This window comes from Heloderma suspectum, chromosome 7 (genome assembly GCF_057233095.1).
Source record: "Heloderma suspectum isolate Gila_16-S chromosome 7, 16-S_ref, whole genome shotgun sequence".
Lineage (NCBI taxonomy): Eukaryota > Metazoa > Chordata > Lepidosauria > Squamata > Helodermatidae > Heloderma > Heloderma suspectum.
Window position 1 is genome coordinate 51,418,087 of NC_139464.1, and position 17,235 is coordinate 51,435,321.

Here is a 17,235-nt window from a genome sequence, read left to right on the forward strand (position 1 = left end):
TTCGCCCATGCCTGTCCATTTTAGTTCGCTGATTCCCAAGATGTCAATGTTCAGTCTTGCCATCTCATATTTGACCACCTCCAGCTTACCTTGATTCATTGATCTTACATTCCAGGTTCCTAGACAATATTGTTCTTTACAGCATCGGATTTTCTTTTCACCACCAGACACATCCACAGCTGAGTGTCCTTTTGGCTTTGGCCCAGCCGCTTCACTCTTTCTGGTGCTTCTTGGAAATACCCTCTGCTCTTCCCCAGTAGTATATTGGACACCTTCCGACCTGAGGGGCTCATCTTCTGGCGTCATATCTTTTAGCTTTGTGATACGTTCCATGGGGTTTTCTTGGCAAGAATACTGGAGTGGGTTGCCATTTCCTTCTCCAGTGGACCACATTTTGTCAGAGCTCTCTGCCATGACCTGTCCGTCTTGGGTGGCCCTGCACGGCATAGCTTATGGCTTCACTGAGTTACGCAAGCCCCTTCGCCACAACAAGGCAGTGATCCATGATGGGGGAATGTCAGAATAGGCAATACCAAATTTGTTATCACCAAGTAGTTTAACACATGCACATTGTGCCACTGAATAGTTACAGGAATTTTTCTGTCTAAATATGCATAGGATTGCACCCTAAAACACTCTATGTTGAGGAAGGATCCTGCAGCCTTACCAGGGCTTTGTCTTCCAGAGTCTTTGCGGGTTTACAATGGGCACAATACAGGCACTTCCCCCAGCTTGGTTTTCCAGGTTCCTTTGTGGGCACGTTCCATATGTTTCATTTATACAACCAGTATATGGCGCTGCGAAATTTCTACAATATCGCGCAATTCTTGAATTATACCACTTCTTTGATGGCCGTTTTTGGTGGGGGTTTTTGTTACTGCATTTTCGGTGATTTATAAAATGGCAGAATAAACCTAAAAAACAATGAAAGAGGCAACGGAGGTTGATGTCGTCATGAAAAGGACCTGTGAACCTCCGTGAGTGAACAATAACAAACGCATGATAAATGCCTCGTGCTGTCAGTCTGCTTTCTTCAAAGGAGTTCCACTGAACTCGATCTGTTGTTTTGATCCATAAAATACTTAAATTTCAGCACTTGACCATTTAAAAAAACCCTCAATTGGTTGATGGGTGTCCATCTGCACTTGCGTTTAAGCTGTGATCTCTTTCTCTGCAATGACATGCTAATTCACTTTCTCAGTCATAGCACCTACCTGAGCCTTCCTGTAGGCATGCCTAGAGGTCCAAATTTGGATAACATTTTCTTACCCATTGACTTGAAAGTGGAAAAAGCTGGACAACCCTGAAACTTGGAAAACTTTCTAGTCTGTAAAATCTGAACACTTCCTTTCGCAGTATGAAGATAGTTTATTTACTCTATTAGTATTTTTATACATGCATTTCCCAAGGTAATGCTCTCGACCCAAAAAGTTTCTGTCACCCACCTTCTTCTGGATTCAATTTACAGATGAAAGGATATTAAGCTTGAGAAGGGGTTGGAGTGACATTGTCAGCAAGGAGGAAGTGGTCAGTCATGAAAAGTTTTCACTGCACAAGTGTGTGTTCAGTACACTGAAATTCAAATTCTAAGGATAAATCCTGCTGTGAGGGATAAGCACTGAGTTTGACATGTAAGGCTGTAAAAGTCCATGTTGAATGACAGGAAGGACCTGAAGCAATTGCCCCTGCAAAAAAAGCACGACTCCTGTTCAGCAAGATGGAAATTAGTTTGAAAGCAGTTTGCAATAGTTTTCGGGCTGTCTGCATGTACCAGCTCATCTCAACCTTAGGGCAAACTTGTTCAAATAGAGGAGAATTCCATTTTGGTGAATTAAGTGTGAGGAAGAAGCTAGATTCGGGCAAATGCAGCAGTCCTTTGGTTCATTTTTTATCACAAGTGATGACTGTGGTGCCTTGTAATTGATTGGAGCAGCCACAGGCCTTCCATAACCTGAATGCCAACAGTTGGTACTATGAGAGATGTGACCTTGTAACCCTACAGGATGCTCTTTGTAACCAAAGTGGATTCCACAGGAGTCAGATGTCATGTTCAAATGGGTGCTTTGCCATCAAAACAGCGAGAAGAAGGAATCTATGAGACAGTTTGCCTGACACAACAGCCCACCATGACTTAATTTACCTGTGGGGGCTGTTGCATCGTGCTGGGCACCCGCGAGTGCCCAGCTTGCCATGGTGGCAGGGGAACTAAGTGCAGGTAATCTAGTTGGATCCAACCCTATATTTGCAGAATTTGGATTCCTTTGGAAAGTGGCAGGAAAGGGGGCCTGGGATAGACAGTTGAGATGAAAAACATGAGTAGATGGAGGATGTGCCTGAAGTTATGTACAAGGACCAAATAGCTATATGGAACTCAGCAGCTCATTCTCCGGAATATTAGGCTGCAGTACTATGCATACTCACTTAGCCTTATTGAGTTTGGTTGTACTTGCGTATTTAAATTAGAAGCTAAGAATATCAAAATCTGCATCTAGGATACCGACACCTAAAAGTTTAATGCTAACACCTAGTCCTGGATATTGAGGTTGGAAGGTGGTTGAGGTTTTACTATGCCCAGGAGCAGAAACAAAGTATACATGGGTATGGAGGTATATAACTGTAGTTTTGTAGAATTTCAGCATGTATTTAAGCTTATACATGCAAAGCTTTCGACAAAGTGCCCCATGATATCCTGATGAGCAAACTAGCTCAAAGTGGGCTAGATGAAACAACGATCCGGTGGATCCACAGTTGGCTACAGAATCGGACTCAAAGAGTGCTTATTAATGGGATCTTCTCAAACTGGGGATTGGTAACGAGTGGGGTACCACAAGGCTCAGTCCTGGACCCAGTACTCTTCAACATTTTTATTCATGACTTGGAGGAGGAGGTGCAGGGAATGCTTATCAGATTTGCAGATGACACAAAATTGGGTGGGATAGCTAATATCCTGGAAGATAGAAACAGAATTCAAAGTGATCTTGATAGGCTGGAGTGCTGGGAAGAAAACAGAATGAAATTTAATGGGGATAAATGCCAAGTTCTGCACCTAGGAAAAAGAAACCTCTTGCACAGGTACAAGATGGGTGATACTTGCTTCAACAATACTACAAGTGAGAAGGATCTTTGAATTGTTGTCGATCACAAGCTGAATATGAGCCAACAATTTGATGTGGCTGCAAAAAAGGCAAATGCTATTTTGGGCTGCATTAATAGAAGTATAGCTTCCAAATCACGTGAAGTACTAGTTCCCTTCTACTCAGCACTGGTTAGGCCTCATCTGGAGTACTGTGTCCAGTTCTGGGCACCGCACTTTAAGAAGGATGCAGACAAGCTGGAGAGGGTTCAGAGGAGGGCAACGAAGATGATCAGGGGACCAGGCCAGGATCGATTTTTGATCATCCCAGAGTGCAGGACATGGAATAATGGGCTCAAGTTGCAGGAAGCCAGATTCTGGCTGAACATCAGGAACAACTTCCCGACTGTTAGAGCAACACGACCATGGAACCAATTACCTAGGGAGGTGGTGGCTCTCCCACACTGGAGGCATTCAAGATGAGGCTGGACAGCCATCAGTCAGGGATGCTCTGACTTGGATTCCTGCATTGAGCAGGGGGTTGGACTCGATGGTCTTATAGACCCCTTCCAACCCTACTATTCTATGATTCTATTTGCTAATTTGCAAGTGTTTATCTTAGCAAGAAACCCAGTGCCCTTGATTTTAAGAAAATATTTGATAAGGATCGATCAGTTTTATTATTTGTTTGAATTATCCCACCTCACATTTGTTTCTTTGTTATGGTAGTATTTCGAAAGTAGGTGCTTCACAGAATGCCTTTGCAGAAAATTGCAAAAAATGCATTTTTGACTGCTCTCTCTCACAACTTTTTTAGAGAATAGAATTAGATATTACATATATCAGGAGATGGCTATTTTGCCCCTTTCCTCACGGACCTACTTGGATTCAGTAATAATTATTCTTAAATTCTTTGCCACTTACCTCACATTCAGTGTGGCCTTAGCCACTTCGCATGAACACTTTCATTTCTACATTTATAAAATAGGGTTCTGCATTAACATATTCTCAAGATAACTATAAACATTGATTAATGGAGGTATGTGTGATGTTTCTAGTGGTCCTCTACAAGACCCTGGCCTCTAGAGGTCACTTGGTCCAGACTTTCTCTAGGACTCCCCCAAACACCAGCTGCCACCACCTGATTTATAGAGAGCAGTCGGACTCTACTCTTTAGATCCTTAGCACGTGGGCTAAGATATGCCAAACTTCAAATACACTCAGACCAGAATGTAGATGTTAAACATGTATTTATTTCACAGGTCAACGTTCAGAACTAACAATAACTGAATAAATAGTAGTACTAATGGTTCTAAAACCCTAGCACCACGTCTCGGTTTTCAATAACTTCTCTGCCTCCCTTCTCATTCACATCCCAGCCCTATTCAGATATTCTCCTGTATGCATGAGGGCTAAAAGCGGGTAGAGGGCTGGGGGCATGCATGCTGCCCTGCCCCCTATGTTTCTGGGTACGGTGGCCCCACTCCCCTCAGTTCAGACCTTGCTGTGTTGAATCGGCAACATCTGAAACAGAGTTCTATTCATGTTCACTTGAATGTGAGTAGAACTCTGCGCAACCAGGAACCCTGATACAGCAAGGAGGGAAAGGAAGGAAAGGGACAACACACCTCCCCACACATCACAGTTTCAATCTCCTCTCCCCTGCTCCTGGCTGTATTATTTTACATTGCATCTGTTTTGGTCTTGATTTCCACCTGGAATTGTTACCCTGAAAATGCAAGAGAGATCACAATTCAACGTTTGGCATTTTTATGCAGAATCACTTTTGGTACATGTTTCATGTAATTTCTCTGACTAGTGGAAATGACAAATGACCTGTATGTTAAAACCATTTTTGTCCATACAGTTCAGATTTTCTGCTGTGCCATGTCTGTTTCCTGTCTACTGAAACATTAAAAGACATAGAACCAGTTAACAAGTAAAATAAGCTTTAGGCATTAATGTAGTCAGAAGAAATTATTTTCAGAACTCTGCCAGATCTTCTTTAGAATTTTTCATGTCTCTTTAAAGCATCCTTCTTAAAAGAGATTTGATGCTGCCAACTATTGCCGGTAGCTTTCTGAAAGGCAGTTGGATCGTTTGTCAGGAGGAGACTCTTGAGGCATGCGAGATACCTCTTCTTTGTGCTGGTATAGTTGCCAGGGCTCCATTCTCTGTGCATGTGTTGCACTGAGCACATCTGCACTGATAGAAAGAGAGAAGGCAGGCAGTGAGGCAGGGAATAGGTAAAGGCTGCTTTGCATTGGTTATTCTGGCCCTTTTCAAAACGTTAAGACTGTAAGTAGAAGGTTACCACAGCTCCATTATGAAATTGCACTCTTTACGTGGCCAGAGATTCCAGTCTAAAGTGGTATCTCTCACACTTTCTTATGAACCACAAATGCAAGTGTTGGGTCATGCTGTTTTTATTCTCCACTCCTTGAGGGTATCTGGCATAGTTAACTATTTTTTATCCTCAGGCCTTTTGTCATCTTGCTTTTTTCATGCCTGGGAGGCCTGTAATCTATTTTTAACCTTTGTCCAAGTTGCAGCTACTTCTTTGCCAAAAACTTACTGAGGAAGCAACCACTACACAGTCTTACTTTCTTCAAGAGGATGAGCAGCACACTTAATTTATGTGTCTTTATTTATTATGCTGATATTAAAGTACTACTGATCTGATTTTGTTTACACAATGCAATTGGTTCTGACAGTTTGCTGCCTCGGTGACTACTGCGCCCCATCAGCACTTCTGTGCTGTGGCTCAGGTTCTTGGGACTGAGTACTCGGAACACTTTCTGGACAGTTTAGAGAAAGGCAACCTCCACTGTCAGTCCTTAGAATTTTAGTAGTGATGCAGCTTATCAGTTGGGGTGAGGCATCCATTTTTCACAGATGAAGAAATAAGAGCAATAGTGATTTTCTTGCAGGAAGCTGTGTCTCTTTGGATGTGGGCTTTATTTAGACACTAATATTAAATTCCTGCTGCTCGTCTTAACTGCTGGCTATGCTCCACATTGTGTTTAAGCTATTGATGTATTAATTGCTAGCTACTCTAGAGATTGTAGTTGCATTTCTCATCTGTTTAAAGCCTTTCATTGTTGCCTGCTCAGGAGACTGCGGGTAGCTACTACATTGGGTGCTTATTTTAGTTGTTCAGCTACTATGAGCTATTATCTTGGATTTGCTTGTGGTGTCCAAATACGGAAATGTATACCAGGTGCTGTCAGATGATATGAATCTGATTTTTTTTCTCCCTTTTGCTGCAGTTGTATTGTGCATCTTGCTTCCTTGGCTACTTTTGTATTTCCAGACATAAAAGGTCCACCCATGTAATGAATTATTGAGTGCTATTTCCTTGGTGGAAAGGCGGGGTATAAATAAAATTAATAAATGAATTCTAGCTTCTTGCATTCCAAACAACTGTTGGAAAGATGTGATGGGTTGTTACTCCATTTTATATTTCTTTGCTAATTACTGCAATCAATATGGCTTTTTAAAGGTATTGGTGCACTTTACTAAACTCTGCTCTCTCTCTCTCTCCCTTTCGTGCTTGTCCCTTTGAAATGTCTGGAGTTGTGCATTGTCCAGCCTTGGTGCACCGAATCTAGTATCTTTCAAGTGTTATGTACAAATACCATTGACGTTAGTGCTTATTGCTCAACAACTACGCTTATTTGGTTATGCTCAGTATTTGTTTATTTTAGCCTTTTCCTCCTATGTAAATAATATCTGGGCTACAAAATGCAAATCAAAGGCTGAGATATGATTGAAGGATAGACACTTTTCCTTTTGTGCTGTTTAGTTCTATTTCATAATCATAAAATGGTGTTATTATTCTGAATAGATCTGAAACTCACTCTGAGTTATGTTTTTCTTTAAATAAGCCCAAAAGATGTTTTGTCAGCAAGTACATTAAAGAGGACTTTTAACAGCTGTTGCCAATCTAAATCTCTCTCTCCTTTTAAATCTTGCAGACATATTTGCCCCCCCTCCCAGGGCACAATGCTTATTCTTCCTGGGCTTGGGGATGTTCATGGTGCTTTATTATTTACAAGATGAGATGTAGTTTTCTGTTTATATTAGCAGTCTTCTGTCTGTGAGATATGGACCAACCAGAATGCAGGATACCCTTACTCAGCAGTCCATCAGGTTCATAATGTAAGATACTTCAATAAATGGCTACGTTGTCACTGTATCCCTGTTCAGTGTGTTTCCTTGGTGTTGTTAATACTTGATACTGGTGCTGTGCTTTTCAGGCTTCAAGAAGCAATGTGTAACATCCAATGATTTCCAGGACTGTATGTGTTTATACATTCATTTTCATAGCGTGAAATGAGCGTGTTGGTTTTTGTGTAACTGGATGCAAATTTTAAAGCTCCAAAGTCTGTTTTTTTTTTAAGCCCTCATCTTTATTTCAACTTGTGTTGTTCACCTTCAAAGACAAAAATAAGTGTAAATTGCATAAACTGTGGAATTATATGCTGTTTTGTGCCTTCTCCTTTTTGTGACCAAGAAGGATCCTCTCTTTAATTTCTCAGGGCTATTTGCCCTCAATTTTAAAATACACTGAGTCACTTCAATGTGTATTTGAAGGGTGGCATCTTGTACGCACATGTCTTCATTTCTAAACAATCTGCACTTATTTTTAGACACAGGACGCGTCTGGAATAAACGCCCTTATCTCATGAACTGTATTTTGAATGTTAGCCTTAAGATCATCTTTGTATGCCACTTCCAGGATATATTTAACATGTTATTGCTTCCTGATGCATGTGCAAAGTAGACACATACTCCCATCATGTATTATCATGCATATCCTTTTTCCAGTGGAAGTATTAATATTAGTGTCACAAGAAGAAACTCGAGCAGTTTTTAGTTGCAGCTCATCTTTGCAACAGAAGGGGGAAAATGGCCTAGATCTCTAGAACTAGAACTTCCAGCAGAACCTGTTTAACTGTCTCTACAGTCATGCTATTGTTCTGACCACCTAATAGATGAACAGCACTGTCTGCTCTAACAGTTATAAAATATAATAATAATAATAATAATAATAATAATAATAATAATACAAAATTAAGGATAGTGCTAGCTGTTAAATATTTAAGATGGAAGAAGGATGCCATCTGAATGTATTCCTTCACTTGCTTCCTCCAGCCTATTAGGGGAAGATGTACAACAGGGATGGGGAACAATCCTTTCTCACAATCAGGGTAAAAAGGGGGAGACCTGCAGGTGGAACCAATACCTCTTCCAGTGTCCTGCGGTTTCACTGCTGCCAGGGTAGGATGTGTAGGGCAGCTTTTTCTTCTTTCCTTGCACTGACTGCAATGGGAGAGAAATAACTATGCCAGCTCCAGGGCTGGTATACTGTTGGTCCACATTTTTAAGCATGTTGGGGGAATAAGGGGGCTTTGGAGCTGAGAGATCCATGGCCACCCCTGACATGCCTGGTTTTCCCTTGTGCAGCTGGCAGAACACCACCAGGGGTACAACTATGCCCGCAGAGCCATACCGGGGGACCGTTGGGAGCGTAGGCGCTGTCCCACCGGTGATCTTCCTCTCCCCCGGTGACGTAGGACTTACATTGTCTCCTACGGCCTCTTAGGTTTGCTCCCTAAATATGTTTATGTTGATAATAAATTTGAGTTATGAGAATATCTCATGGGACAATGAAAATGAAATGACCTATTTTAAATTAAATTTCAGCTGAATAAAAAAGATTGCAAGGATGCTCTGTGGTGATTAGCAATCAGAAATTCTTTTTTTTTTAATGAAACATTAAAAACGCATTTTCGATAATTGCAGAGAATATTTTTAAATATTTACAGTGAGAATGATCCAACCAAAGTTAAGCACTTTTAAGTTCTGTTGAGGGAGAGCTGAGTGTGTACTTGGATACCTCCACGTTAAAATACTGAGATGTAAAGGTGCTGATCTTTGGCTGGCTGGTGACAGATTTGGAAGGCAATATTTATTTGGCTTCAGGACAGGTATTTGACTGCAAGTGCTCCTGTTTATTTTACTTTTGTCTCATTTCAATTTCACTCTTATTTTGGTTTTGTCAGCTTTACTGATTTAGTTTAAAAGTACTGTTGTTTTCATTAGAATTGTGTAGTATACATACTCCCAGATCTGGACATTTTTTTTTCATTTCACTATGGGCGTCACTTTCTAGCTCTTGGACTGAGAACAGCTAATATGGATATTTTTTGTAAAATCTCAAAAGTGTGACCAGTGCTAACATATGTAACTTCAGGATTCCATATTCACTTGTAACTATGCATCCTGTGCAAAACTGCAAATGCAAGTGGGCCAGGAATCATTTATGCTGAAAATGATAGCCTTGGGCACACGGAAGGCTATGGATTGTGTCCATTGTTTTGCGGGTGGTTCAATTATGGATTATAGAAATATGTTATAGCATATTTGCTTTTGGCATTTCTTACTAATACATGTTTTCTAAAGCTTACATTTTAAAGTTACGCTCAACATTAATTTTCTTACAGCAGGATGTATTTATCTTGCTAAAAGTTACCTCAGCTTTAAACCAAGCGGATATCAAGTGCTCTGTCATCTTAAAAATAGTCTTGACAAGCTGAGTATTCTGGTGGAAGAAAGTGAAATCTTAGTATAATCTGAGTATAATCACGTTTCTTTAAGTGACATTAATAAGATTACTTTAATAAATGGACAATGAAGCTGCAAACCTTTAATGTTTCTTGTCAATTACACACTGAATCATCATTTCTGTCAACAATTTTAACTCCTAAAGGGCACAGTAAAGCCAGAGTGAAGTCCTTCTAAACCCAGTTGATTTCAGTGGAAAAGTTAAAGATGTACAGTATCTAAAAGTATTTTCCTTGAGCTGGCTCATGCCCAGCATTCAGGTGTGATCCACAGATCTATTAAGGGTTGACAGACACTTTATGTGGCATACACATTTGCTACATGTAACGGAAATTTGCTGTAGTGAATACTGCAAGGGTATGAAGGGGAACATTTTCTGTAAACATGCAGTGCATGCCAGGGAGTCCTGGTGAATTGCATGTCCTGTGTACATGTCCATTGTGTGCCCCTGGGTGTTCGGAGACTTGTGTCTTTGCAGGGTTCACTAAAGGAATATCAGTGTACATGTGGCACACCTGCTACTTAAAATGTGAATGAGCCCTAAGCTGGAGAATTTTTCTAGTACAGGCTTGGATCCAGACATGGGCATGTGCAAATGGGCTTGTGAAAGCAGCCTCCTTCCCCACAGCAGTCCCTCCAGCCCACAAAAAATGCTACAGAGAGTTTTGGGAGAGCCTGCTGAATGGGGTAGGCTATGTTGTGGAGGGAAGAGGGGATCTTTGAAATTCAGGTGAAGGCCTCTTCCTTGAGCGGAGCTCTGCCCAATTTTCTGGGATCCCCCAGCCTACCCCATTCAACAGGGTCCCCCTGTCCTTCTGTGTAGCATTTTCGAATGCTGTGGGGAAGAAGGGGCAAGGAAGTATTTAATGTTGATATTACTGATTGCAACAAGATAATATATGTGCAGTAGTATGAACACTCTAAAGCACTATATAAATGTTAAGTATTATCTATAATGATATTATCAATTTTTACCCAACTGAGACATTCTACATGCACAACATTTTCCCATTATCAAGAAAAAGCCGCGTCTGCTGAAAGAGTGGTGTGTCTCTGTCAGGCCAGTGCACATGCCCCATTCCCTCCAAAAAGAACCCTTTAATTCAGAAAAGAGCTAGGGCAAGAGTGGGCAGCATGTGATCTGAGAGCTGCATGCCTCCCCTGGCCTTTTTTGCAGCCACTAAATTTGCTGCCATGGTGGCAAAACAGCGATTTTGTTCCACAACGAGGCACGCAGGAAACATGCACTTTGTTTGGAAGCAGGATCATACTCCCGGCAGCCTCCCAGGAGCATGGTTTTGCTTTCAAATAAAGCACGTCCTCCTCATATGCCTTGTTTGGAAACAAAGTTGCCACTTTTTTGCTACTGCGCCACTGCATTTTGGTGGCAAATTTGGTGGCGGGGGCTGTGTGGATCCTCAACTCCTGGAAGCTGAGCCAGGGTATGAAGTGTTGCAAGAAGCCATTCTAGACAGCTCTAAAGCACTTTTAAAGGAACACCACATGAATGACATTACTGTCAGCTTTTGAACAAAGGCAGTAATGTTGGCACAAAGTTGTTTCTGGTTGTCTCATTTTCTGCTATCCTGCTTCAGTTTTCATGTTGGAAGGTTACTAAATTTCAGTGCCTTCCAGTTGACTTTGTGCTTATCATTGTAGATCTGTACAAACTTCTGTCTTGTCATTATTGTGTGCCCCATGGAAATGGATGTATAATGGTTGTTTTGTTTGCTTGGCCTAGATGGAGAAAGAAAATGGTACTTTCTTTGACTGAAATTTTCTCAGATGCTTTCAATAGCTTTTCAATTGTTTTACTTTATCATATCTTATTTCTCAAGTTTGTTTATAATTGTTAGTAAATTTAACAATTTGTTGCCAATTCTACCCAACCAAGTTGAAAAACAGTGAGTAGAGAATGCAATTTGAACTGTGACAAAACACTCAAAAGGACATGAGCAGATACTAATTGTTTTAGTGCTGGTTTTGAATTTTGAAATTTCATGTAATGTATAGTTTTAGAAAGTACCTTCCAAATGCAACTGTTTTGTTAAATCAATTTAAATATCTGTTTCTTCCTTTCTCTAAGAAAATTAATTCAGTTTAAGCACCATTGGTGCCAGCTTGAGTTAGGGCACAATCCTATGGGGATAGGTGACTGCCTATCCAATCCAAGGCAGGAGAAGTATGGAGGGGATCGTTCCCTCCGTGCTTCTCCTGCCCTACATTTGTGGCTAGACTGCCAATTTCAGCTGTCTAGCTGCAGGAAGGCAGAGCAGGGGAGGAGGCTGCTGGATGTGTTGTGCCAGCATTTTCGCCCTCCCTGCCCCGGAACGGCCCCTGGAAAGCCCCATTTTGGCCGCTCTGCACTCCTCTTGTGAGCGCGGAGGATGGGGCTGTTCCATGCTGCCTGAGAGGCAGCATGCAGCGTAGAAGGGGGGGCAGGTTGGTTCTCCAGGAACTGACCTCGGAGTGCGGGCTCTGAGGTTGGTTCCTGGAAAACCACATACCCTGTGGCCGTCTAGCCGCTGACTAGCAGCCATAGGATTGCTCCCTCCATAGACTTGTATTCAGATCCTAATCATGTTTACTCAGAAGTAAGCTGCATTGATTTCAGTGGGATTTACCCTTAAGTGTGCATAAGATGACCTAAGCCTGCAGTCCTATTCATTCTTAGTTGGGACTAAGATCCACTAGACAAAGTAGGATTTATATTCGAGTAAATATGTGTAAGATCTGGTTGTATAGCTGCAGTTGCGTAGATCAGAGAAGATCCTCAGGCCCAGGGGCCCAATCTGGCCCTCCTAGGGTCCCAGTCCGGCTCATCAGGATCCCCCATATGGCCATGCCACCTTCCCTAGCCCTTCCCCCTGATTATGTGGTGGTTTCTCAGCTTTTGTGCAGACTTTTTCCCCATTCTAAAAGGTTGAAATGCCTCTCCTAAGGCTAAGTTACAGGCAGTAAGTGCATTAAGCTAAAATAGGCTGGTATTTTTGGCTCTGCCCATCATTGGAATGCAGCTCCTGAGAGCTTCTCCAAAATTGAATTTGGTCCTCAGGGTGAGAGACATTCAGCGCCCCAGCTGTAGATGCTTGAAATCATGGGGACTTACTTCCAAGCACTCAGGCATAGGATCAGGCTGTTACTTGGACTTCCCTTTTCAACCCTGTTATCTGAAACTTCTGGCTACTTATTTTATTCTGTCCTGCACAAGTAGTACCTCCATTTAAATAATATCTGCTTATTTGGGACAAGTTGCTCCTAGCTGGAAAATTCAGATGAGAGGCTATACTGTAGTGAGAAATGCTGTCCACATGGCATCCATCAGTTATTTTAATGGAACATTCAGTAAATAATATGCAACCAGTGCAATTTGGCTACAACCAGAGAGAGCTATTTTAAAGAAGCTATTTACCCGTTAGCTTACATTGCTTTTGAAATACGTCTGATTTTCAGACTGGAGACTGGGGTGAACCATCGATTACCTTACGACCTCCTAATGAAGCAACAGCATCGACACCAGTACAGTACTGGCAGCATCATCCAGAGAAACTCATCTTCCAGTCGTGTGATTACAAAGCATTTGTAAGTTTGCCCAATCTCAATGTCTCCTTTGAGAATAACAGAAAATTACTCAATTTAGGGGATGACCTTTATCATGTAATCATGTCATGTAGTCTTTTTCTCTACCAGGGCTGTAACGATGAGGTCTTTCTTGCAGGAACAAAATGATCTCAGTAAAAGAGTTCACAATATTGCAGGCAGAAAGCAGATGGAAATGTTTCCTTTTTCTTTAAATCTCTGAGAAGTTACAGACTTCTTTACTATACTGTATAAATATATAGAATATTTTAAAGCAGCATCCAAAAGTGCCATAAAGTTCTAAAAGAGTGTGTGTGTGTGAGAGAGAGAGAGAGAGAGACGGTGGGTGGGTGGGTGGATATAAGTATCCTGATGTATCTTGTTCAAAAGTCTAGCATTCTCTTTACAAGGGGCCAAACAAGAAGTTTACAAGCAAGGCATGAAGGCAATAGCCATTCATTATCATTTGTCCCCTTCTGCGGCTCAGAGCTACACTGCCTCTGAACATGTACTTACCCTCCATCAATGTGTCCCAGCCACTTTTAAATCTGTATAAGCTAGTGGTCATTACCATACCTTGTGATAATAAATTCCATAAATAAAGTATGTGTTGTATGAAAAAATACTGGGGGAGTGTGGGGAAGTTGGTCCTGTGCAAGTCACCTGTAGAAAAAACAGCACCAGTACTATTTTTAAAAGTGATGCTATTAAAAATTATTAGTACTTGATTTTCTCAAAAATCATAAAGAATTTGTTAAATCTACCATTCACTTAATAGAACATATTAAACTCTTAAAGAGGAACTATTAAAAACCCCTTCAAATCTTAAACAGCATCATATTAAATGCATGTACAACTTCAAAAAACCTAAACAAAACACAGAGTTTCAACCTAATGAAATTGTACTGAGATGCCTTACATTTTTATACATTATTATTGTGTTGGACTCTATCCTCTTGAACATTTTGTACATAATTCTTTTTATAATTCACATAAGCCACCATTTCCTAGAAACACAATGATGAACTAAAGGAAAGTATTATCTGTTTGGAAATCCAGTAGTAATATAATATAGACCAGCCAGGCATATAAGTAGCTTTTCACAGCAAAAACAGCAGTTGCACCATTTTAAAGTAAATGGTGCATTTCGTTTTCTGATGCATTTTTCTTCAGATGGCTTCTGCATCTTGTTTCTCTACTTTAAACATGACAATTGCAGTACTTGCTGGTTCTGTTAATAAATTAAGTTCTGTATAAAACACGGAATAATACTCTTCATTTGAAAACCTACTATTATGAGACATTCACATGAAAAAAGAAAAATGGTAGAATGTTCTAGGTTACATATTTAGTTGTCGATGAAGATTTGCTTACTCTATTTTATAACTACAGAGAACAAATGCTTCTATGTCTTAAGTATTTAGGTTCTATGTTGGTAAAAGAGCTAAGAGGAACAGAATCAACGCAGGATGCCTGTGCAAAAATGAGGGTGAGTGAAATGATTTCTTTTCTAAATGACTAACAGGTAAAACTGTCATTATATCTCTGATCTCACCTATTTGTTCATTCAGTGAAACACTAGGGTTCTTTATAATGTTCTTTATAAATATTCAGTTATAAATAAAATGTATTTTACTTGGGTCGTTTTTCATATCATGACTAAAACCTTCATATGCAAGTGCGTTACACAATAAATGTGAGTGAGTTCATAGGTGGAGGATTTCTCACCTCTTGATTAGCGGATTTTTGTGCATCTTGCTATCCATGTGGATGCTATAATAAACATTTTGCAGTCCCACCCCCATCCAAAACATAAGGGCATACCTACTTAAGGGGAAGTACTTCCTTAATGGAGAGCTCGAATAGTAAACTTCCCAGGACTGATACTCATGCTCCTTTAAAAAAATAAATCATTTTTGGGTCGCTGTCCACACTGAAGTATAAATAAGAGGCTGATATTTAGTTTTTGGAAGATATATAGCAATTACAGAAGCAAGTTCTGAACCAAAAAGGCTGACACTCATGAAAGGTGTTCCAAAGATGTCAATTAAATATGTAAAATATAACCTAATTCTTTCTCATTATAAAGTCTGAATGTTCTTTACTGGTGCTCAAACACTTTATTACTATGAAGAACAAGCAGGAAAACAGTTGGCACTTTTAACACAAGGCTCATCAAGCTTAATGCCTATCATTATTCCGTCTAAAAGTAGAACTTCAAAAATAATGGAAGAATTTTATATTCTTTATGAATTGGGAGCTAACTAATCATTTTTATTATTCTATAGGTATTTTAGTTTGGTTTTTTAATTGTGATTTTGATGTTTGTTTAGTACTTTATCTGTTAGCAGCTTTGAGGATGCAAATTACAGGATGCAATTATTACAATTACAAATAAATAAAATAAATATGGTTCAGTCTCTCTTGAAGAAATTCTTGATAAGAACTTTATTTTTCAAGAAGGGGCAGTATCTCTAAAAGGGAGCCAGCATGGTGTAGTGGTGAGAGTGTTCAACTGGGAGCCAGGAGATCCAGGTTCTAGTCCCCACTTGGCCATGGAAGCTCACGGGGTGACTTTGGGCCAGTCACGGACTCTCAGCCCAACCTACCTCACAGGGGTGTTGTTGTGAGGATAAAATGGGGAGGAGGAAGATAATATAAGCCGCCTTACAATCAATCAATCAATCAATCAATCAATCAAATAAATAAATGGTCTATAATGCTGAATGAAACATCAGCAGTTCTACATTGACACATAGAGGGAAAATGGTCAGTCAGGCTTCATATAGATTTTAAAACATTTAAAATTTTAAACAAAGATTAAGAGTGTAATCCTGTGGTCCCTGGGAAATTGTCTTAGGGCCACAGGATACTATAGTCCTCTTCCCCCCGCTGCCCTGCCCCCCACCCCCGCGCTTCGGAAGGAGACTGAGGTCTGCTGGTGGAGGTCTTCCTTGGTTGGCAGTGGTGCTCTCTGCTTCCACGGCTGTCCCACCAGTGGTGCTGTGGGGTGTCAGGAAAAGGCTCTGGATCTCTCGCCTTCCCCAGACATGGACCTGGAAGGGAGTGGGGGAACTATGCCAGCCTTGGAGCCGGCATTCTTATTTTCCTTCTCATTGAAATCAATGGAAAGGGAAATAAACAAAAGGAAAAACTGGCACCAATAAAAAAAAGGGGGAAAGGAAAAAAGTGCCCCCATCTTATGTCCTGGCTGTCGTGAGCCCAGCAGGCCTTAGGAAGTGGTGTTTCTTCCGCCATGTATCCTCCCTCCCCTCTCGCCACTGGATTCCTCTGCCAGTCTTTTTGAATCTTCAAGGAAATAGTAATTAAGTTTGTAAACATATCTAAATGACTGCAACTGAAGAAGTTGAAGGCCTAACATAATGTGCACATTCTTAAAACATATGCATTAGTGCTCCAGTTTGTGGATTATTGCTAAACTTATCTAGATATCCACAAAATACATGGCACAATTCATCTCCTGAGTTTAAAGCTATACACGTGTGAGGGGATCTCCCTCCTTCCCCTCTGCTAGTCCTCAGCTGGGTGCTTATGATGTCATACCTCTCTTAAAGGTATTTAGCTCTCCAGGGTTCCAGTGTAAAGACTACTTGTAGATTTAGGACTACTACTTCGGACTGCTATGTCAGCTGAAGGCAAAAAATGCATGTTATAACAGACGCAATTGTTTTCTAGCTACACAATAGTGGAGTTTTGTACTGACAATAATGCATATTCCTGTTCAGTAACATTTGCTTAGGAAAGAAATTTAATCATGGGCTTTCTTCTGTGAGCTTATATTGTCTTCTGTAAAAATCACTGTTTTCCTGTGACACCTTAGGTGTATAGGAAGCTGCCTTATACTGAGCCAGGCCATTGATCCCTCTAGCCCAGTATTGCCTTCGCTGACTGGCAGCGGCTGTCCAGGGTTTCAGGCAGGATTCTTTCCTAGT

At 40.8% G+C, this 17,235-nt stretch overlaps 2 protein-coding genes across 22 annotated transcripts in view; one reads left to right on the top strand and one right to left on the bottom strand.

Annotated features, from left to right (window-relative positions):
• The window catches only part of ANKS1B (ankyrin repeat and sterile alpha motif domain containing 1B), a 578,800-nt gene that overhangs the window by 547,646 nt on the left and 13,919 nt on the right, over positions 1–17,235 (top strand). Inside the window, exons 20-22 of the mRNA XM_084810203.1 lie at positions 7,163–7,234; positions 13,157–13,285; positions 14,700–14,771. Coding sequence (XP_084666329.1) covers positions 7,163–7,234; positions 13,157–13,285; positions 14,700–14,771 — 273 coding nt within the window. The remainder of the gene's footprint in view (positions 1–7,162; positions 7,235–13,156; positions 13,286–14,699; positions 14,772–17,235) is intronic.
• APAF1 (apoptotic peptidase activating factor 1) overlaps positions 4,308–17,235 on the bottom strand; it is a 103,214-nt gene continuing 90,286 nt past the window's right edge. For 12 of the 21 annotated variants that reach the window (XM_084810173.1, XM_084810174.1, XM_084810176.1 and 9 more), the window contains 2 exons: positions 9,612–9,680; positions 4,314–5,273 (listed from right to left, as the gene is read on the bottom strand). In XM_084810173.1, coding sequence (XP_084666299.1) covers positions 5,079–5,273; positions 9,612–9,680 — 264 coding nt within the window. In that variant the 3' untranslated portion in view covers positions 4,314–5,078. Of the gene's footprint in view, positions 5,279–9,611; positions 9,681–13,181; positions 13,312–17,235 lie in introns of those variants that run through there. The other 9 variants (XM_084810177.1, XM_084810180.1, XM_084810187.1 and 6 more) reach the window with 9 other exon arrangements.